General features: G+C 40.5%; 1 protein-coding gene across 2 annotated transcripts in view; it reads left to right on the top strand.

Moving 5' to 3' along the window:
• KIAA1217 (KIAA1217 ortholog) overlaps positions 1–21,294 on the top strand; it is a 362,749-nt gene that overhangs the window by 11,067 nt on the left and 330,388 nt on the right. Inside the window, exon 2 of one of the 2 annotated variants that reach the window (XM_054058353.1) lies at positions 4,663–4,777. In XM_054058353.1, the coding sequence (XP_053914328.1) occupies positions 4,714–4,777 (64 nt within the window). In that variant the 5' untranslated portion in view covers positions 4,663–4,713. Of the gene's footprint in view, positions 1–4,662; positions 4,778–12,783; positions 12,916–21,294 lie in introns of those variants that run through there. The other variant, XM_054058352.1, reaches the window with a different exon arrangement.

A 21,294-nucleotide genomic window follows, 5' to 3' on the forward strand; every position in this document is an offset into this window, starting at 1 on the left:
CCAGTGGAGAAATCATGTATTCAGTGAATGTTCCAAAGCATTAGAACATGAAAAGGATTTAAGGTAATATTTTAAGAAACAATAGTCTTCCAGATCAAACTCCCTCTTCAGTAGATAAAGAGATAACTTATGACTTTTCAATACTTGGGGTTTGTGATAATTGCTGTTCTTCACGTAAGATGACTGAGCAACATCAACTAATAATGCAGGTCTTTGATTGTCACCTGTAGTTTTATTTTAAAAGTTATAAGAGTTGTCATTTAGTCAGTCTGGGATTACATTAAATCTACAAACTAATATTAAAATAAATGAATAAAAAATCCTAGAAGAACTGTACACTGAAGTTAAGTTTGGGAGTGCAGTATTTTCTTGTCATATGGTATTTGGGAAAGTTGAACTTTACTGAAGTTGAATCTTTACATGGTATTGTTTCCTCTGAAAATTTATTAGGGATGTATATAATGTATGTTGTTCAGAATTTTGCTTGAGGGTTCACCAGAAGAGTAATTTTCAAGTCTTGAAGAGTTAGTCTGAACTACTGGGGAGAGTGGTAGTGGTGAGCATGTGGACGGTTTGATTTTGTGTTGGGGTTTTTTTTTTTTTTATTTTGTTATTTGGGACCTCTTATTTAGAATGGCATTTTGTAATAAAGTCCCCATATCAGGCCAATAAGTGTTGGTGGCTGAGTTTGTAGTACTTTACTCCAATATTTCAATTCTATTTGATTCTGAAATTAAAGGAAAAAAGAGATCTCTGAAAAGACAGGAGTCCATGATAGTTTATAAGCAGAATATCTGTTTGTAAATGTGCGTGTGTGTGTGTATATATATAAAAAAAATTGAGCTATGTGGGTACATAAGTCATTTTGTATTGTAATACAAATATATTGACAAACTACAAATTTCTTTTGGATTAACATTATTATTCATTCAAAGAGTCTCACTATGAAAAATAATGAACAAATATTTTAAAGGTGTAGAAACTTTTGTTTTTCAATTTTTAGGATCTAGCTTGAGCATAGTGAGGCTCTAAGAAAGAATTAAAGCGACCGCTCCCACCTTGGTTCCGTCTACATTAATTCCCTCATAGAACTTCCCTAGAGAGCCAGGTGCCCGCAGCACTTACCCAGCCCAAAGTGAACCATTTCTTCTTTGTTGTGGGCAGTGAAGGATCTTGCTGAGGTCATTTGGGGAGCAGGTCAAGATCCCTAAACTTGGTGTTGAAGGCTGCTTGAGCTCCTGCCACTGAAGATGGAAGGGTAGCATGTCAATTCCACTGTCTGAGAGTAAACAGGCAGTAAATAGTTCAGTTCATGTAATGTATACCATCCCTGCTTTAAAGTTGAAACTGAGTTCATGTTTATTCCTTTGAATGTTTCATATTTAAAAATGTAGAGTAATTATCTGTAGCGGCACACTAAATAAACTGCTGCTTTTTCCCCTCTTCAGAAACACTTTTCCCCTGGAGTATTCGGCAGCAGAAGCAGTACAAGGCAGTTGCTGTGTTCAGAGAATATGATTTCTTTCCTGGCCCTGATGTTTCATTGAACTTTTATCTTGCTAAAACGAATATTTTACCATTAAGAACACTTGGTCACATCTGGTACTTCTCGAAAATGGTTGCTTTTCCAAGAATAGCATGCAAACATGAAATCAGAATTGCAAGCAGATGTTTGCTAATGTGGCCATAGATAACCTTTTGGCTTCATGCTTAATTTTCATAAGTAACCATCTGTAAAGAATGCAAATTAATAGAGAACAGAGATAATCTCTGTCAGTGTTAATATGTTAACTTCACTGTGTTGCGGATGTTATACTTTTTACTATAAAAATCATGTTATTTATTGTATAAAATTGTCAGCAGTGGTTTTCAGAAAAGTGACATTTTGTCATTGCTTTTTTTACAACCTGAAAATGCTTTTTAAAGAACACAAGATGACTACCTGGGTCAAAAAGATTGCTAATTATGGCTTAATTCCTCCACCCATCTATATATTATTTGTCAGAGTGCTGCAGATTGGAGGGTATTTGTGGCTCTTTCTCCGTGTTTGCCTTTGCATTTTTCCGTGAGCTTGGTGTGGCTCTTGCATTGGGGCTGGTAAAAGTGGGATATTGGCTTTCTTGACTGCTGGCCTTGATGAAAAACAATTAAGCTTATTTAAAAAAAAAAAAAAATCTGTTCATAAGGCAGACCAGTATCCTTTGGTTCTTTTCTCGTAATATTAATCTAATAAATAATATTTAGTTGTGGATAGTTCAGTTTAGAGATGCAGCTCACAGTAGTTCTTTTTCACTGAAAGACCCGTCTGTCACTGCTAGAGTGGGAGACAAAGGCAGATGCTGTGCTGCGCACTGCCTGTGCCCTTCAGGAGGGGTTCCGGTCACTGTGGAGCCTTAATTGGTGGCAAAACGTAGTCAGATACCGTCATAGGGAGAGCATGATGTGGGACGATGTTAGAAGTGTCCCCTAAGCAGTAAGAACCGTGGCCTAAGCAGTAAGAGCTGTGGTGTCTGGGCTATCTAAGCATGAGGTGACTGCCTTCTGCTTTCTGCTGAGGTATCCAGTGTGTCCAGTCTCAATGCAACTATCAGTGGTGGTTTGGGAGTTCAGGATGGAGTGACTACTTGTGAATCTGAAAATGGCATATTGGCAGAGGCAAGTTTGGAGAGGGATGTGAATTACCAAATCTGCTTGCCCAAGGGAGGAATCTACAAAAGGACAAGTGTGGAGGACATTGGTGTGCTCCAGAGATCTGTGCTTCCTGGTGAAGCTGTGTGGTTTAGCAGAACTGGTCAGGAACAGGGCAGGTGTTCCTGATGGATTAAGCGCTGTAACAGGTTCATGTGAGAAAATAACAAACCCATAGAAGGGATTTTTTTAAAGTTCAGAAGCGTGTTCCTTGATGAGAATATTGACATTCTTCATAGAGACTCACATAAGCATAGGAACCACATCTTGGCATCCAGAGTTGTAGATGATGTAAAATAACTATTTGGAAAAATAGCACAGTGCTGAGAATTCATTAGAGCATTGCTCGCATTAAAATACCTTCAAAGAGAAGCTAACAATTAAAATAAGCTCAGAAGCAGAAGAGCCTTGCAGGCATTAGGGATGGGGTGGGTAGAGGCTTAAGTGTTAACAAAATATCCTTAGCTAGAATATTATTTTACATCCCATGTTCTCTAGTTAGCTCCCTTGGTAATTTACAAATGGAAAATAAAATTTACAATTATAGCTGATTAGATATTATGAGCTCTCAACAAAGCATGTTTGTGTTCTGTATGCAATTATTACAAAGTTGCTGGGCACAACTTGATTGTTAAATTTGAGTTATATTTTGTGTTCAAGCAATTTAGCCTCTTCTGTTTCATAAGAAGAATGAACTGTGTTCTCTTCAAAGTACAGCAGTCTTTGGATAAAGGATATTTTATGTAATTTCTTAACCAGTAAATATCTTCAAACTTCTTAGTGAGAATTAACCCAATTTCATCAAGTATTGCCTGCACAAAAGATTTTGATTAAGCCAGTTGTGATTGTGTAGACTGCGTTCAGGTTTTGAAAAGTCATGTTGCCATCCTCGATTTGGAAGACATAGACCCAGCAACCCTCTCTGGCTTCTGTCCTCCTCCTGGCTCATTTGCCTCTATATATTCAAATACGTCAGCTCTTTTAATCCTAGATGTGAATCTGTGGTTCTTATTTATGGATTGTCTGGGCTTGTTCTGAAAAATGTCACTTGTGCATCTTGACATGGATGTTGGAGACAATACCAAAGCATCTTTCTAGTGCCACGCTCTTTTTCTGGGAAACTGCAGCAAGGAGATGCAGAGGCTCTGGGATTCTGCCTTTTGCTTTCTCCTAGGTGATTTGAGTCTCACTTCCCCGCTGTTGAGCGTTCTTCTTAAAAATATTTTTGTTTTACAGTTTTGAGAAAGCATAGACTTTGTGACTATGGACTGTTGACCTTCAGTTTGTGAAATGTCACTTAAAACCATTGTCAAATGCAAGTTAAAGGGAAAATTGCATAATTGTATCTCAGCTTTCCAGTTGATTTAATGTAATTGTTTGGTGTACTTTTGATAAGGCTGATTGTTTCAAGGTATCATCATTTTGAACCTAAATTGCATTAATTGCATAGTTAATCTTTAAACTCATACTGCTACTCCTGATTGATTGGAAATCTTGTTGCTTCTAGATTGTTTTACTTGAAGTGGCTAAAAGTAACTTACAAATGGGTGAAGCCTGGAAGTTGGTATTGGTGAAATAAAGCTGCAAGACAGCATTACAGTGCTTAGAACTCATAATTTCTTCAGGCGTGTGTCACCTCTGCCTTGTGACACACTAAAGGGCAGCTGATACTTTAAAAGTCTGATCACCTGTTTGATAACAACTGCTTTATGGTGTTGCTGCTGGGTAAAAAATGTTTGGATTTGAGATCATTGCAATATTTTCTGGTGTGTATAGCCGGTAAATTGCTCGTAGTTTCAACTTTAATTGCGTTTTAACACACAATATTTTGGTTAGTCAACCTTAATGATGTGTTGTTTGTAGGGATTTAAGCTGTGGCAGTGCTGCAGCTGCCTGTGGGAGGCTGTCAGTGCTGCTTTCAAAAGGGGCTTCAGCACATTCATTCCCTCTTGACTCACTTTTTTCCTGTTTTAGGTTTCCTGAAGTTGCAGCTTTCCAGCAGCTGCCGTGCTGCGATGTCCCGGAATGCCTCATGGCAGAGGTACCAGGCCGCCCCGCTGGAGCGTGGCGCTCCCCTGTAAGGAGCTTGGTAAGTGTGAAACCTTGTACCTGGAGTGGAAAACACTGCCTGCTTGCATCTCTCCTGTGTCCAGACACAGTGGTAGCTGTCACAAATCTGGTGACGCGGGCTGCTTTCATCAGCCCCTTCTTAAGTGTCATCTTGTTCTTTCCTGGCTTTGTGTACATGGGAAGAAGCTCTGCTCCGTAGTGATGGTTGCATGCACATTTTCTTTAATTTTTGAAGTGCTAAGAAGACACTCCTCTGAAGAGCTGGTTATGCATTGGATGGATAGGGAGGATACGGAAACAGAGTTAACAGAAGTTGGAGATATTCACTAAGATGGGGAGTTGTCCATTATCTGTTTTGTTATACAAAAGATAAGCATTGGGATGAGAAACTGTAATTTAGAGGACATGTGTCTGTGACATCCTCTTGCTCCCCTCTTTTAAAAGTAAAAGGTTTTGGGAAAATCATTGTCTTTTCTGCCATGAGCATGTTGATTTCCTTCACATGCCATGAATCCATCATATCTTCCATGTACTGCTAGAATTTGTTAGGTGATGCTACCTATTTTTGAATAATTAGTCTCTATGCAATACTCCTGTTAAATTACTTCCCTCTTGCAAAACTAAGGTGTGGTGGGTAGCTGGGATCTCCTGTTTGACTCTTTAAGAAAGGCATTTGGTTGTTTTCAGTGCCTGAATTAGAATTGGGCCATTCTTTATGGCTTTATCAGTGTATAGATCAGTATGTCTGCTAGGGAGTCTTGCTGAGCCACAGCAAACACTGCTGATGATTCTTGTCTTTGGGAATAAATCTAAATATTTATGTCAGTGGTTGTGGGTTTATGGATGGTTATCAGCTGTTAGACAGAACTGTGGGCTTCTGGACATGAGTCCTTGTCCTGATAGCCCTGTCAAGGAGTCCCTTGGGTCTAAGGGTAATCTCTAGGAATTAATCCAGCTGCACAGTATGTCCAAGGGGGAAAACACAATTAGAGAGCTGATTAGCATCTGATAGGTTTCTTTAACTCTGTGCATATATGGGCAGGATGGAGGCATGTATTTGAAATGAAGAAATATTGTCTCTTGGTTTTGTACAACAAAGAACAGTTCAGCTGAATCTTGTTAGACAGCATGGACCCTGAATACACCAGGTAGAGCTGAGAAGAAATTATTCCATTTTATGTAGCTAATGCAGGATGATGCTGGGGACACTTCCTCAGACCTTTGGTTTAGAAAACTTGTAGGTTACTGATGTACTGTTACACTTTGAGTTTAATTTAGGCTCTCTAACAAGAATGCATTTTGATTCTTTGAATTCCCTGAGGCCAAATACTTGGATTTTTTGTCTATTACTGTAGTTGCTTTAGCAAGTACCAGCTCATTTATGCGGTGATTGACATCCATTGTCAGTGTCTGAATTAATGGGGGAAGATTTTGAAAAATAGTCTGCTTCTCAGGAAATGATCTTTCAAAGTAATGTGGTTAACCAGTTATTTCCCACCTTGTCCCATCATCTTGTTTGGGAGAAGATGTTTGAGAGGGAGAGGATTTTCTGTCTGGAGGCCTGTGAATTCAGAGGACAGTCTGACACTGTTTTCCTGCCTACCTCTGGAATGGAGACTGCATGGACCAAGGGTCTGTCTGTACGATCAGGGCTAATTTATTTTGTTAAACTGGGTTATTTTGGCTCTTGAGGGCACTGATTGTGGTCTTCCCTGAGGGGTGGTGCATTGGGGCAGCTCCTTTGCAAATACTTGCAGCACAGGCAGGTGATTGCTGTGGCTGTGAAACAATGTCAATTGTTGTCACTCCTATGTTGATATGAAGCTGCTTGTGAAATTGTTATCAGCATAGCACCACGAAGCTTCTGATCATGTTCTGTTCCAGGAATAATATGTTGAAGACCATGATTGCTTTCTGTGTCCCCGGAAGGATTGCACCCCTGCTTGCCTTTTGGGTAGGTGGTGGTAGCAACTCTTGTTCCTTTTGCCTTCGAGATTTCATTAGTGCAGTTACAGTCTCACCAGGTTTCATGAGACTGAGCCACCAATGTCAACTCAAATGTTTGAAGTTGCTTCTGTTCATCATGCTTTGCATTTATTACCGGCTGGCTATAAATATATTGAGTTTAAATTCGTCTTTCTGCTACACTTGTGGTTCTGAAGGCCAGGCTCTGAATCTGTGCAAGAGACCTTCTTTGAATCTGAGGCTCTACATTTTCCTTTAAAAGTAGATTTAATACTTGCAAGTGACCTCCCATTTGGGGTTTTGCAGTCAACTGAAGCTGAGAGGCAGCAAAGCTTTGGAGTGGGGTCCCGGAAGGTGATATCTCAGTCTTTCCCTGTAAATCTGGTTAGTGCTACTCCAACTTTAGTATCTGCTTTAAGCCTATCTATTTAAGAGATTTTTTTAAAAAACTCTTTCCACATTCATTCATTTATTTAGAACAGAGTGGTTTTAGTTTGGTAGAAATTTGCCTTGTTAATGGTGCTTTTATGTGTGAGTGCTTTCCAACAGAAGATTTTTTTTTTTTTATCAGTTGATTCACATCCAGCCATGACTGCCATTCACTACAGATTGATTATTGTTTATGCCAGTAGCTCTTTTTAGCCAGTTTGATAGTATCAAAAGAAAATGTTCCATTTTGGGCAGCCTGATGTCAGAATGGAAAGAGTTGTGTGGTAGGTTGGAGCTGCAGGACACGACTGTTCCCTAGCCTTGACCAAACCTGCCTGGGTTCCTGATGCGAAGCTGAAGTTCTCCTCCAGATCCAACCCAGTAAGGTGTTGTTTAGGAGTTGAAAAGAAGCCACTGCAGTAGCTGGGTAGCTGAGGGTGAGGGCTGTTGAGTAGCTCAAGCTTCATGAAATTGTCTCTACTATACCTCTCCGTCCACTTGCTCCTAGACTTTTACTTAGAAAATCCTGTAAAAATAAGGAGGTTAAAGGGAATCTTGTGATAGTTTATTGCTATTTATTGCCATTACCCTCACTGCTATGAATATGCACTACATGGCTAGTTGCATTAAATGTACATCAGGACTGTTTTCTCTCCTTGTTCTTTTAGATGTATGGTTTCTACATTTCTACTTCTGCCTTGCTTTGCATGTTGATCAAGAGGGAATATCCTAGTTGTATGGCACTTCTCTACCTCCCCTTTCTTCCTTTTTATTAATTTCCTTCCTCCCCTTCTGGGATGACTGTAAACTTTGCTCATCCTGTGATGGAGTACTTGTAACGCAGATGTTCACATGAGGTGATCATATCATATGGGAGGAAACTACATCCTGAGTAAAGCTCAACTGGCTGATCTTCTAAGCGCTACTCTGTTTTTTTAAAAAAAATATGTATGTGTGTGTGACCATATTTATTTGGTCAGGCTGGATTCAGTCTCAAACCTGGCAGCACATCCCTATCTCTGCAGCCACTTAGATACATGCTTTTTTAAAAAAATAAAGTATGCAAAATTATTCTTTTGAATACTGCAAGATCCTGACAGAGGCAGATGGTCTGCAAGAACGAGTAGCACAAGATGCTTTTTATCTTCTTCTGTTCTTATTATGAACTCCAAGATGTAGCTCTTGGATGCTGCTGGACTCTAACATGATGGACACAGCTGGAAAGGGGCCTTGCGTTCATTCTTATCTCTTCTGTGCTGGAGCAGATTTGTTTACCACTTGCTGTAGCCTCAGTTCTGTAGCTTCAGCGCTGTCCTACTACTGTTGGTGAGATAATAAAGATGTCTGTTTTGACTGGAGACTTAAATTTAGCTGCTTTAGATGGTATTTCCACTCCCTCCTCCTCAAGCTGTGGAAATGCTGTGTCTTCCACAGAAATTCCAGAAAAGAGGCCATCTACTATCACGTTGTCTAGAAAGTCTGGGCTCAACATTTACCATAGGCATGACCTGGGCAACATTAACACAGTAAACGTGATTCCTTGTGGTGACCCCAGTGCATCATGTTCCTCCTTTTGCAATTCTCAAGGCATCTACGACTTAAGATTAAAAACCGCCCACAGAATGTAGCCAGAGAAGCAGGGATCTCACCCGTCTGGATGTTGATGTCTGCCACCTTGCCAAGAGCTGCAGAGCTTTTACCACCTTTTTTTTTTCTCGTTTTATTCAGGAGAACTTACAGGACTTATGTAGAAGAGAGGAACGTTTTCTTTTAACACTGCCAGTCCTTCAATGGCGTAGTATCTTGAGGAACTGCTCCATTTCTTCATCTTTGTTCCTCATTAGCTGTAAGGCTATCTTGCGCTCTGACTACCCAATTGCTCCTTTCAAGAAGGATCGTTCCTTTCCTCTGAAATGGGAGAGGGTGAATTTTGATCCCTCAGTAACTTGAGGAGGATGGGTAATTCTTCCAGTGAGAACTGTAGAAGAACTTGTATTTTTGGCAGTGGGTAGCACGACTAAGGAAGCGTATTGGAATTTTCCATTATCTGAAGTTTAAGTCCATACCATTAATGTAGCGATGTGGGGACTGAACCTTGTGTCAGGATAGGGAGATATCTCTTTGCTTCTGTGCAGAAGTTTTATTTGTTCAACATCCACCAGTGATGATCAGTTGGTGTTTGCTGTTCTCTGCAGGGTTAAAATTTGTCAGTCCGTTGTCACTTATGGGGCCCTCTGCCCGAATCAAACTCAGGTCTGATAGTCGGTAATGTCATGTGTCAGTTGCTTGAACCTGGGACCAATTCCTCACTTCTGTCTTTCTCTGCTGAGGTGTTTTGTTCCCCTCTCTTCTACCACCATTTTTAGGGGGGTAGGAAACGCTGCATGGCTAACCTCCACTGCAGAATTTTATTCCTATCAGACTTTTTGTTGTCCCTCAAAGCTCCCTCCCAGTTTTGTGTCAGCACACCAGTTTCTCCCTAGCTTTTTTATTTGCTTGTTTTTTAACTCCTACTGCCTATCTCTGCTGATTAAATATTCCTACAGTTTTTTGGTTGCCAGGAGGGCTGCAGGTACCTGCTGTGCAGCTGCTGATGGGCTTTCAATTGCTGGCCACAGCTAGTGAGAGATCAGTAGCATCACTTAACCTCTGCTGATCTCTGGGAGCCTTAGCTGAAGCTCCCTTACAGTTTCTGCCGTGGGCTGTTGCTGAGATATGTAGAGATTATTTGACCTTTAAGTAATACAGGGGAGCAATTATTTATCAACTTTTTTCTTTAAAATGTTTGAAGTGCAAGGACTGTTGTGCAGCCCTGTTGGTGCCATTCAGGTACAGAAGAGCATGTGCTGGAACACAGTGATGCATAGGCAGAAAATGCATTGTCAAATACAGCATGTATCAGCCAATAACCTCTGTAGGTGTTTTCTGTTAAAATTAACCTTTGGCATATCTCAGCATTCAAAAAAAAAAAATCAGTGGTGGAATTTTGATGGTAGGACTTATAATATGGGGAAAATGTTACAGCAGTGAAGTTTGTCAGTGCTGTTCAAATACTTTTCCTTGTACCACTTCTGTTGCTGTCTTGCTTGCACAGCTTAGGTCGCCTGTTGTAGTGGAGTAGCCTATGCGTGGCTCTTCACCTGCCTGAAGCTTTGCTAATACAAGTGTACATTCTGTGTTGGGGCTACATGCATGACTGGCAGGGGAGCTGTGATGGGGCAGGGGCTGGTGGTTAATTCTGGTTCCTGACCATGGGGCAATAAATAAAGTAGTGCCAAGGCAAAGTAGTGATGCTGGCTTGGAGCTAGGGTACAATCCTGATACAACTGTGGTCAGTAAAGGGGCCCCCAAATCCCCCTATCCTCAGTGATGTGCTTCCTGATGCCTCCTGAGGTATTGTAGCAGGGCAATCATGGCTAGTGGACACATAATTTATGGCTTGTGGATTGAGGCTTGGCAGGGTGGTATTAGTGGGGACTCTTTTGCTAGATATTAGTGGTATCATGGAGGTTTATTTGCTATTCCAAGCTTGTCACTCTAAGAAGTGTATTAAATATGAAATGAAAATGGAGAGATTTTTAAAATAGGAAAGAATTTAAGCAAAACCAAAAATCTGTCTACCAACTCTTAAAGTTTTTATTCCTTAAATATTAAAGGCTAGAAGTCTATTGTTTTTTTTTGGTGAGCTTTTTAAAAGTAAGTGTGGCTCTTCCACAAACACCTGACTTCAAGAACTAAGACTTTGAAAGAGCCAGACAATATCATGAGACTCTGAGGGGAGAAATATGACGTTTATAACACTATAGATAGCCTATTAAAGTACTCCCTCTTCTTTCCACATCCTTTTATTCTGGGACATGAAAGAAAAACTTGAGCCTATACAGGATTACAGAACTAGGTTACAAACCTGGAGCTAGGCTATTTGTAGTTAAAGCGTCGGAAATTTATTTTATATGCTTACTTTAGTTTAAAAATTTTATGCAGTTAGGAAACTCCTTCTCCCCTTGTGAGAATTCTTCTTTTCAAGTAATTAAACCAAGACAGTAAGCAGCAGAGACAATGAATTGTAAAAATTCATTGCTAGTTATAACAAGAATTTGAACCTCATCCGTCATCAGGGGAAAAAAAAAAAAAGCCTGTATAAAGCAGATGGTCTTGTAACTAAGACAAGTCTGGATTCTAGCAGACAGGGTGAGAAATGAACATTATGAGAACCAGGGAAACACTGCCCTGGGAACTGTTCATCTTAGTGGAGTGCTCTAGCTGTGAATACCTCTGCTAATGTTATCGCACATGGTAGGAATAATCAGAGGTTAAAATCAGTAACTTCAATTCTATCTGCAGGCTCACAAGAAATTAGTGTTGTTTCTGGAGCACAGCTTTTATGTGCTGTATCTGAAAGGTGCTGTCTCCTGATAGGTATTTCAGAGCGTGCTAGGCACAGTTTAAGTGTTCCCAACAAAGAATGCCATGTAGGAGGATTTAGTCCTCATGGATGAAATTGTGGACTAGCATTGCAAGAACTTCATTCAAAATAAAACTCTGTTTACAGTGCTATGTTTATACGCAAGTGTTTGATCTTATGAGTACAGTCTAGCAAGATTGTTAAATTATCAAAATAATTAATAAGTAATGCCAGTTCTCTATCGTTTAATGGTACTTTAGATGACAGGAGAAAAAAACCCTAACTTGCTAGAAGCTCATTTCTGCCTATTACTCTTCTGTTGGTTTTACCTAGCTGAATGCAGCTGTATGACTTTTTTGGGGACTTATTCTCTCTAGGAATTCCTGAGTCTTCATCAGATTCATTGGCTACAATAGATAACTGAAATTTTAGCATTGCTCTTATACTTGCCACATATACTATCATCTATGGCTGATAATTGAAATACTTATGGGCTGTGCATACTGCTTGCATGTGGCTTGGACACAAGTAGCCTAGCAAGTAGCCTATTAAAAACACTTTTATAAGTGATTGACTTTACTCAAAATCATATTGAACCTTCTCTCTGACAGAAGAAATGCTCTCTGGAGTTACTCTAATGTCCTCATCTAGAGCTAGTGGCCTTTTCAGTAGTAAATATTGAGAAACACTCGAATACTGTTAAAAAATACAGTAGCTCAAACACAATCCTCGTTTGTAGTAGGAAAATCATTAATTAGTTTTAGGGCCATCCTATGTTTAAAAACAGATTAGAAATCTGAAGACAAGTATTTTGATAACAACAAAATTGCTACCTATTTATGTCCCCCAAGGCAGGAAAACGATCATGAACAAGAAAGTCATTAGCATCACATGGAGTCTCCCTGGTGGGAGCATCCTTTCTGTTGTGCAGCATTGGTTTGTGCCTGCTGACTGAAGCAGAAAACAAGGATATGCTATGGGTGGTCCCTCAGAACGATTTTTTTTTTTTCTCCCTAAAGAGACAACGTTTGCTGTGCGAATATAAAAAAAAAAGCCAAACTAAAGTCTTTTGCATGATTAGTGAATATGTAGTGGCTCCTGCATGGATTCAACATGAATTAAAAAAATGCAAACACCTTGACAGTCATGGCAACCAGCTTTAAAACTGCCCACAAGAAAAGGAATATAGTTGTCAAACATGCTAACTCTCTCTTCTGTCTCTTTAGCCAAACTATGTTGACCAGAAGATGTGAACATCAACCCCCTGCCCCGGCACCCAAAATACAGTGCTATGTGCATTGGGAGGCTTCTTCCAGAGCTCGTAAATCTTTTTTGTTGTATCCAGGAACCTGAGAACAGTAAGGACTCTTCCAGTCTTCATCTTCATGCATATCCAATATTATATCTTAGATGAATCCTCAGCTATGTGATCTTTTAGTCTCACTAAAATACATGAATAAAAGATGTGAATATCGGTGTGGGTTTTTCTTCTGAAGCACTGGTGATGCTGTTTCACAGCTTCTGTATTGATGTGCTTTAAAAATAATTTCTTTTAATGCATGTCATTACATTTCACTGACCCGCACAATGAAAGTCAGGGAATGTCCTTAGCTTGATAAGTAAAATATTAGAGGGAAGAGATCCAATTTCGAATCCGTTCTCTGCCCTGCTCACAGCAGAATCTGAGCTGTAGTTTCTTGCCTCAGTATTTTGTGTTGAGCTGGGCTAGAGGGTCTGCCTTGATGCTGTACTGAAGGTGCATCCTTTGGCCTCAGTAACTTCTCTGTTTCAGGAGCTGGGTTGTGACTACTGGGGCATGGTCTGGAACAAGAGACGTCCCTGTCCCATCCCTTGTCCTTGTGGGGTATGAACTTGCTAAGGCAGAGCCCCAAAGGTAAGGGAGAAGGGGATTCCTTGTCTCAGAGCACTCTCTCATGCTCCATGAGGACAGATAAGTGCTCAGGATCCTCTAATGATGGGAAGGAATTAGATGTATGCAAATCCTTCATGCTCTGCACAGCCTTTACATTTGGCTGCTAAAAGAACAAGTCGATGCCTTCTTTTCCTCCTTTTGCTCCCGTCAGCTATGAGCTTGCACATGAGTGAAATGTTGCAGCATGTGAGGCAATCAGAGCTGAGCTTCCTACGCTGCCTGGAGCAGTGCCTGGCTCAGCTGCTTGCTACCCTCCACACATGTTGGGACCTGGATGCACAGACCTGGATTTCAGTGCCTTCATCTTCCCGCTGAACCCCATGCCAATTCCTGCTGTGGCCTGTCCCAGAGTGATGTGCCTCATTTTGTATCAAAGGGAACTCTTTATGCTTTGGTTAAACTGAATGTTTTCATTTATTTTGGTGAAATGTAATTTTGGAGGGCTTCTGAGTTTGTGTGTGTTTGTCACATAGCTACCAAATAAAATCAGAAGATTGAATAGCTCTGGGTGTAGTGTTGAGGCACTATGGCATGAGTTTGTACAGGTATATGCTAACATATATTCAGTTTTGCTTGCGGTCTGTTTTATTGTTGCAGTGTTCCATTTATTTAAATATTTAGTTTTATTTAAAATCATTCTTGTTCCTCTCTGGGATGCTTTTACCTGTCAAGCTGCTGTGCTGCGCTGTTTCTCATATTAATTCTTTGGTCCTTTGTAGGAGGCAGGAGAGTTACAGCTGTTCAGGTTAATCATCACTGCTGCAGTGCTATCCTTGCTCTTTTGTGTGACAAATGCATGTTGGGTTTTGTTGAGGATGAGATGGTCAGTAAAGCTTGGCTTCTGCCAGGGTGGAACAGCTTTCTGTTTCTTTGACTTCACAGCTAACAAAACAAAGTGAATCGCTGCTGGCTGTGGGAGGACGGTGTGGTATAAGGGCAGCTAAGCCCCATAACGCTGCTGCGGGATGCAGAGAAAAACCCCAGACAGGAGGTGTAATGTTGGCATGACCTCACTTCCCAGGCATGGACCCTCATCCTTTAGTCACGTCCTTGGCACGTTGTGACAGTGTGCTTATGCTGAGCAGTGAAACTACTGAATTCAGAGCATGTGCGTGCTGTGATTTGAAAATTTATCTCTAGTTTTCTGTCAATCCAGTGTGCTGTTGTAAATATTACTGTAAGAAGCTATTATTTAGTTCTCAGAGTACCTTTAGATCACATTTCAAGTTGTATTTTTTTTTTTTTGTGGTCAGTGACAATGTGCTGTGTTTGTCAATACTAATTTATTCAGATCTGCTAATGGATTGAAAAAGAAAATGAATTTTGCAATTCTGTGCATCTCCCAGTCGTCTTGCTCAGACTGATTTTTATCAAAGAGCTCCCTGTCTGTAGTTGTTCACACCTTTTAAGGTTGCCTTTGCTAGGCTGTTGGTACAGTAATTTCTTGAAAATATTAGTGGAAAAATGGGATTTGAAGGGAAGGTCAGACTTATGGTCTTGAGATAGGAGTAGCAAAGGAATGGAAAAAAGTAGAAATTCACAGACATTCTTGCTATTGTAACTTTCTGTGAAGTTCTTGGAGGAAAATGAATTCTGGGTCATGTTTAGAGATTCTCCTCCTCACCCCCCACTCCCCCTTTTTAAAAGGAGCAAATTGAAACCTTTTGAAAATCTGCAAAAAGGCATTAGTAAAGCAGTAAATCTGAGGACCGCAGCCCCTGCAGGACTTAATCTCTTATTATAATTTCTCCATAATGCACGTTATATTTAAGATCTTTCTGTGTTATCTTTGATGCATCCAAGAGCAATTATTATCTGCTAAGTAGATAATACGGTGAATATTTCTTGGAATGTGGTACTTCTTAGAACATATTAGAGATGTAAAATTTCTATGAGGATACCCTTGTAGTAAGTATTCAGTGTAAGTTTAATTATGGATTGGGAAATCGGATACTGCATTAGTAAGCCAACATTCTGCAAACTAATTTTTGGCTAAGACACAGCCTTTCATGCAAAAGGCAGTTGAAATGGGAGAAAACAAAAACAGTTGTTGTCTTACAGCAAAGGATTAAAATTATCCCACACTAGTCTGGGGAACAGTGTAGCCAGGATGGAAAGAGTGATATCTTCAGCTGACTTTAATATGCCAGAAATCATCCTGCCTGCTCTTTTAATATTAGCTGTTGGAGAGCTGTGATTAAGTGTTTTCCCTGTTGATAACAGCTCACTGAGAAGTGGCTGACAGGTAGAAACAGCAGCCAAACTGCTGCATGTTTTAGAAGGTGTTTGCTCATGCACCAGCATCCCTTGTCAGCACTGCTGATAAGCTCTAAGGCAAACTGCCACCCAGAATTTCTTTGGCAGCCCAGTGTATGGCCAGATGAATTGTGCTAGGGACAATGTGCTAATTGCCACAAATTGACTACATTTGGTTGGGAATGACAGGGTGACTGTGTATGGTAGGGTTTTTTATAATCTAGTTCTTACATACTTTGTTTGTACCAATTTTATTCTGAGAACAGGCATTGAGACTTTTTTGTACATTGGCAGCAAAAAGAATTTTTGTTAACCTCAGAAATACTGTTGATTAACCACAATGCAAAATTCAAAGCAGTTTTGTTTAAAACTAATTGAAAAGTGCGAGAAAAAGTTCTGGATTACAATGTGAAGACCACTTATATAGTTGAAGTGTTTTAAAAATACTGTAGCAAATATTTAATTTTTCTTTCAAAGACTTTCTGAAGTCAGAAGTACCTTCTAGCCAAAAAGGAGTTGGCCTCCAACAGCTCACAACTGAGTGTCCCTTTGCATCCCCTCAGAGATGGATAGGATGAACCTGCGCCTTCTTCTCGACGGGCATTGCGTATTGGTTTATCATTTTCTACCTTCTGCCATCTACATTAAAATATTTCTTTAACTGTGAGAGCAGTTCAAGTCCACAAGATGGGGGTTTACAGAAATGTGGAGGAGCGTTGGTGTTTCTGTCTCCTGTGTGAAGGAGTTTAGGAGGATTTAGTCCCTTTGTTTAAGGTGGGAGCTGGAGCACTGTTGAGCCATCTTCTGTAGTGGATGGAGATGTTGGGGGATCCCTGATGTGGAGGTTAACCCTGTTGCACCTTTGTTGCTCCCTGTCATGTGGCGGTGGCATTGGCATGGTACCACCCAGCTACTGCTATCAGGAATGATGATAGTGACCCATTGGACTTTGACAACACTCAGCTTTAGACTGCAGGGCAGACATGGCCGGTGTTTCTGAACATCTCATCTTTTCATGGTCAGGAGACACAACTTGTAGCACTGTCCAGAGAGGCACAAAGCAGGCAGTTTTTGCTTGCCCAAAACTAAAGACACATAGCAAATACAGATTAAAGGTAGTATCTGCCTTTCCTTTCCCAGCCAATTTATGATGTTGATCCTAGGACCATGGTGGATATGCTTATTTCTCTTTGAAATACAAAGCTGTTGCCTTTCTGCCTTCCTCTAGCTGCAATTCAAAAAGAACAATGGAGGTACGCAGGGACAGGAGTTGTGAATATGGATGTGATGGCAAGAATATTTCATGTTATTGTTCTTTGCTATGATACAGCAAATAATAAAGTGCTTTGTAGTCATAATACCACATGTTCACTGTGCTAAGGGAATTGGCAAAGGCTGAGAGACAGAACAGTATTAAGAGAAAACAGTACGTTGGCATGTTTGATTTCTGTCCAAGAGCCTAGTAAATGAGGAGAGTGAATAAATAGTGGAAGAAGATCCTGTACAGATTGTTAGTCAAGTTGGGCAAATAGTCTTGTCAATTGAAAGAAAGCAAATGGTGAGAGTAGGACTTTCAGAGGGCTTTGAACAGCACCCAAGGCAGGAAACAAAGAATGATGTTTAGAGACTGAAAAGTGTCTTGTGTGGGTTTGTTTGTTTTTTTTAAAAATTTTTAATCTTTTGTACTCCCAGTGGTAATATATGTAGTTCTTTCATCCAGCAGAAATGATGTATGTCACTGTAATACTGTGTGAAGCATGAGATAAATGAGAGAACATTCTGAAGGAAAGAACATGTTTATTCTGATTAAGAAAGGCAGTGGACTGACTTCCATTTAGCTTTCTGAAGTAGAGCTGCATTCACTGCGCATTTACTTTGTCTTCTTTTTTTAAACCCCCTTTTTAAAGAAGTATATTTAATGTCAGGAAATAATTGTTATATAGTCCTTGAATAATCATGCCTTTTAGTTTAGAGTTGTTTAACTTTTTAGATTTCATCTATAATCATAATAAATCCACAATAAGTTTTTTGAAGATATTCCCAATTTTGTTATATATTTAGTTATTTTTTTTTTCTAATTACAGACTTTGTCTTGTGGTTTTCCATTGGAGTTCAACATACATGACAAATATCAGGGATGCACTCTCTTAAAATTAACCTGTTTATCAGCGTTCTTGGCTGCTTAATTCTGAATTAACAATCTATGGCCTTTTCTCGAAAGCACTACTAAGGAGAGCTCTGCAATCTCCGTAGCCATGACACTTCTTTCATGAGCAATGAGTTGCTCTGTGGGCTGCGATCTGAGCCTAGGCACCCTCCTGTCCCCTGAGGTGCCAGGGAGAAAACAGAGCAGCTTAACCCACAAACCTGCTTACATCCCCCTTTGACTCTACCATCACTGTCTTTGAGTGGATCTTACACATGTGGATTCAGTTACCCAAGTCAGGATTTAATGCACCCGAGATGCTGTTGGCCAAATATATTTGTGTTGGGTTTCTATCTATGCTTTTTTGCCCTTCTCAGAAAAGACTTTCTTGCCCAGACTTTCTTGAAAGCAGAGGAGGTGTTATGTGGGGTGCAGAAAGCTTGGAGGTTGTATAGAGTCTGGTTTGTTTGGGAAGATGTGGCATTTCTTACTCATGTGGTCATAAACTTTGGACTTCAGGGGCAATTTGCTTCTCTCCTTCAAATTAGGTGTGCTGATATTTCAGCCCTGTGATGGGACTCTGATCATAGCGTGTCAGTTCTCCATGAAGTTACAGCATCAGTTGCTGTCTTTAATACTGTATTTTACTTGTAGGACAAACATTTTCTGATGTGTCCTAAAGAGTCTTTGGGCTTGAAGTGGGGTTGAGGGAGAAATGTGATGTTTCATGAATGCAGGTGATGGGACTAGATGATTGAATAGTCCCTTCTGGCCTTAACATCTATGAAAAAGTAGAGCTGTTTTGCTGGGGCTTGACTTCGAGGACTGATTTAGCATTGTGTCCTGCAGATGGATATGGCATGCTTTGAAGGCATTTTCCAGGCTATCCAGTAAGATGGAATAATTACCAATTGCACAAATCATTAGAGGCCTTTTGTGGTATTCAGAGAATGCTAAAATAGATGGAATAAAATAAGCCTTGTCCTTTTGTAGCTATTGAAAGATTGCCAGAAGGCTTCCTGAACTGAAGTGTAACGCACAACCTCACCCCACCCTCAGTTTGCCTCTTCTGGAGCTTTAAGTTGTAGATTTATGTTGTCAGAGCTGTTCACTGCTTTTTGTTTTTGAAGAGATTATTTGCTGCTGTTACAGTACATTTATATATTTCAAAGATTTTAGAGGGTTCCAAATTGTTGTACTTTAATCAGATGCCAGAAGTTATTAACAATAACTTGCTGCTTTTACTGTAAAATTAACAAATGCAGGAAGTAATAAATTTTATGTCTGAAATTTCACATTAACTTGCTAAACTTCTCATTAGCCATGAAGTGCACATTCATTGCAATGTTTGTCAAAGTGCAGTACAGAGTAACTTGCTTCAAAGCAAAACCAGTATGAAATGAGACTGAAGGTAGGGGGGACCATTCTGCCCTCCCTCTAATGTAGTGGGTGATGTATTCTGTCCTGGGTGCCTGGTGAGAGCTCCAGACTTCTGTCCTAATAGTTCACACATGAAGTGCTGGTACAAAATTTCAAGGTTACGTTGCCTACTGTCATACGGTACTTAGGTTTGGAAATTAACTATGGCTTAAACCACTTTTTCATAGTGGTGCTTTGGACAGACACACTTTTGCAAAGCCATTTCCAATTTTTGCTAGTTTTCTTTCAAAAGTTTATATTCATGTTTCGTTAAAATTCTTGTGAATGGACCCTTCTGTGCAATAAAAGTTACATCTCAAACTATGCAAAAATTCCTACTTCCACATATATATAAAAAAAAAGAGTAAAGTGCAGATCACTAGAGAGAAACACTGAATTTTCTAGGCTTACTTTATCCTGACATAAGCCTGCTGAAATTGAATAGCTGTGTCAGCCAAAACCAGTTTTTAGCGGAATTGAAGACTCTGACTCAGTCTGCAGGAGCTTCTGGGGTTTTTTTGACCTCCCAGTGTTCTGCATCTTGCATTGTTTGAATGATGTCACAGCAAATTTTACAGGCCTTCAGTTTTCCTGGCTTTGTTCTTTTTTTCTTCTCTCTCCTCCCCCCCGCCTCCCTTCTTATATCCTATGCTGTTCCCATATGCAATTAAAAAGGTGTATCTTCCTGCTCTTCTGCTGGTTACTGTAAACTTGAAACAAGAGCTGGCCCACTGCGTAGGACACATGGAGGAAGAGGTGGTGATGAAGTCCACCTGCCACTGTGTCTGGTGGTAACGGACTTTGTGGTTACAAAGGAGTGCCCTTTCGCCGACAAGTGGCTGCTGGGAATGTCTGTGATGGGGATCTTGAAATACTTTGATTGATTTTTTTGGTAGCTATTGAGATTTTATTGAATTGCCTTGTGTTGCTATCTACAGCTTCATCTCAAAGTCCTGTGATTGTGAGTAATGCAGCTTTAGTTCTTCACACACCAGTAATCCCTTGCTGTTGTCAGTATTGCAGAAAGACATGAAGATGTGAAGGGTGAAATCTGCAAGATGAAAAAAACCCTCACATGAGTAATGTTTTCATAGAATGTTTGGGTTGGAAGGGACCATGAAAGTCACTAGTACAACCCCCCCTGCAGTAAGCAGGGACAACTTCAACTGGATCAGGTTGCTCCAACCTGACCTTGAATGTTTCCAGGGATGGGGCACTTGCCACCTCTCTGGGTAACCTGTGCCAGTGTTTCACTGCCCTTAGCATAAAAACATTTCTTCCTAATATGTAGTTGAAACCTCTTCTCTTTTAGTTTAAAACCATTGCCCCTTGTCCTATTGCTCCAGGCCCTGCTAAAAAGTTTTTCCCCATCTCTCTTATAAGCCCCCCTTGAATATTGAAAGGCTGCAGTAAGGTCTCCTTAGAGTCTTCTCTTCTCTGAGCTGAACAACCCCAGCTCTCTCAGCCTCTGATAATTTTTCTGGCCCTGTTCTGGACCTGCTCAGACAAGTCTATACCTTTTCTGTGCTGAGGGCTCCAGAGCTGGACACAATATTCCAGGTGAGATCTCACCAGCGCAGAACAGAGGGGCAAAATCACCTCCCTCAACCTGCTGGCCACGCTTCTTTTAATGCAGACTAGGATACTGTTGGCATTCTGGGCTGCAAACACACATTTTGCCAGCTTATTTCCAGCTTCTCATCCACGAAGACCCACCAGGTCCTTCTCTGCAGGGTTGCTGTCAATCTCTTCATCCTCCAGCATGTATCGATACTGAAGGTTGCCCTGATCCAGATGCGGGACCTTGTACTTGCCTTGTTGAACCTCATGAGGTTTTCACAATCCCACTTCTTAGGCTTGTCAAAGTCCCTTTGGATGGCATGCTGTCCATCAGGGGTGTCAACCTCACCCCTCAGCTTGGCGTCATCCACAAACTTGCTGAGGGTGCACTTGATCCCATTGTCTATGTCATCGATCAAGATA

The sequence above is a fragment of the Cuculus canorus genome, chromosome 2, assembly GCF_017976375.1.
Source record: "Cuculus canorus isolate bCucCan1 chromosome 2, bCucCan1.pri, whole genome shotgun sequence".
In the NCBI taxonomy this organism is placed as follows: domain Eukaryota; kingdom Metazoa; phylum Chordata; class Aves; order Cuculiformes; family Cuculidae; genus Cuculus; species Cuculus canorus.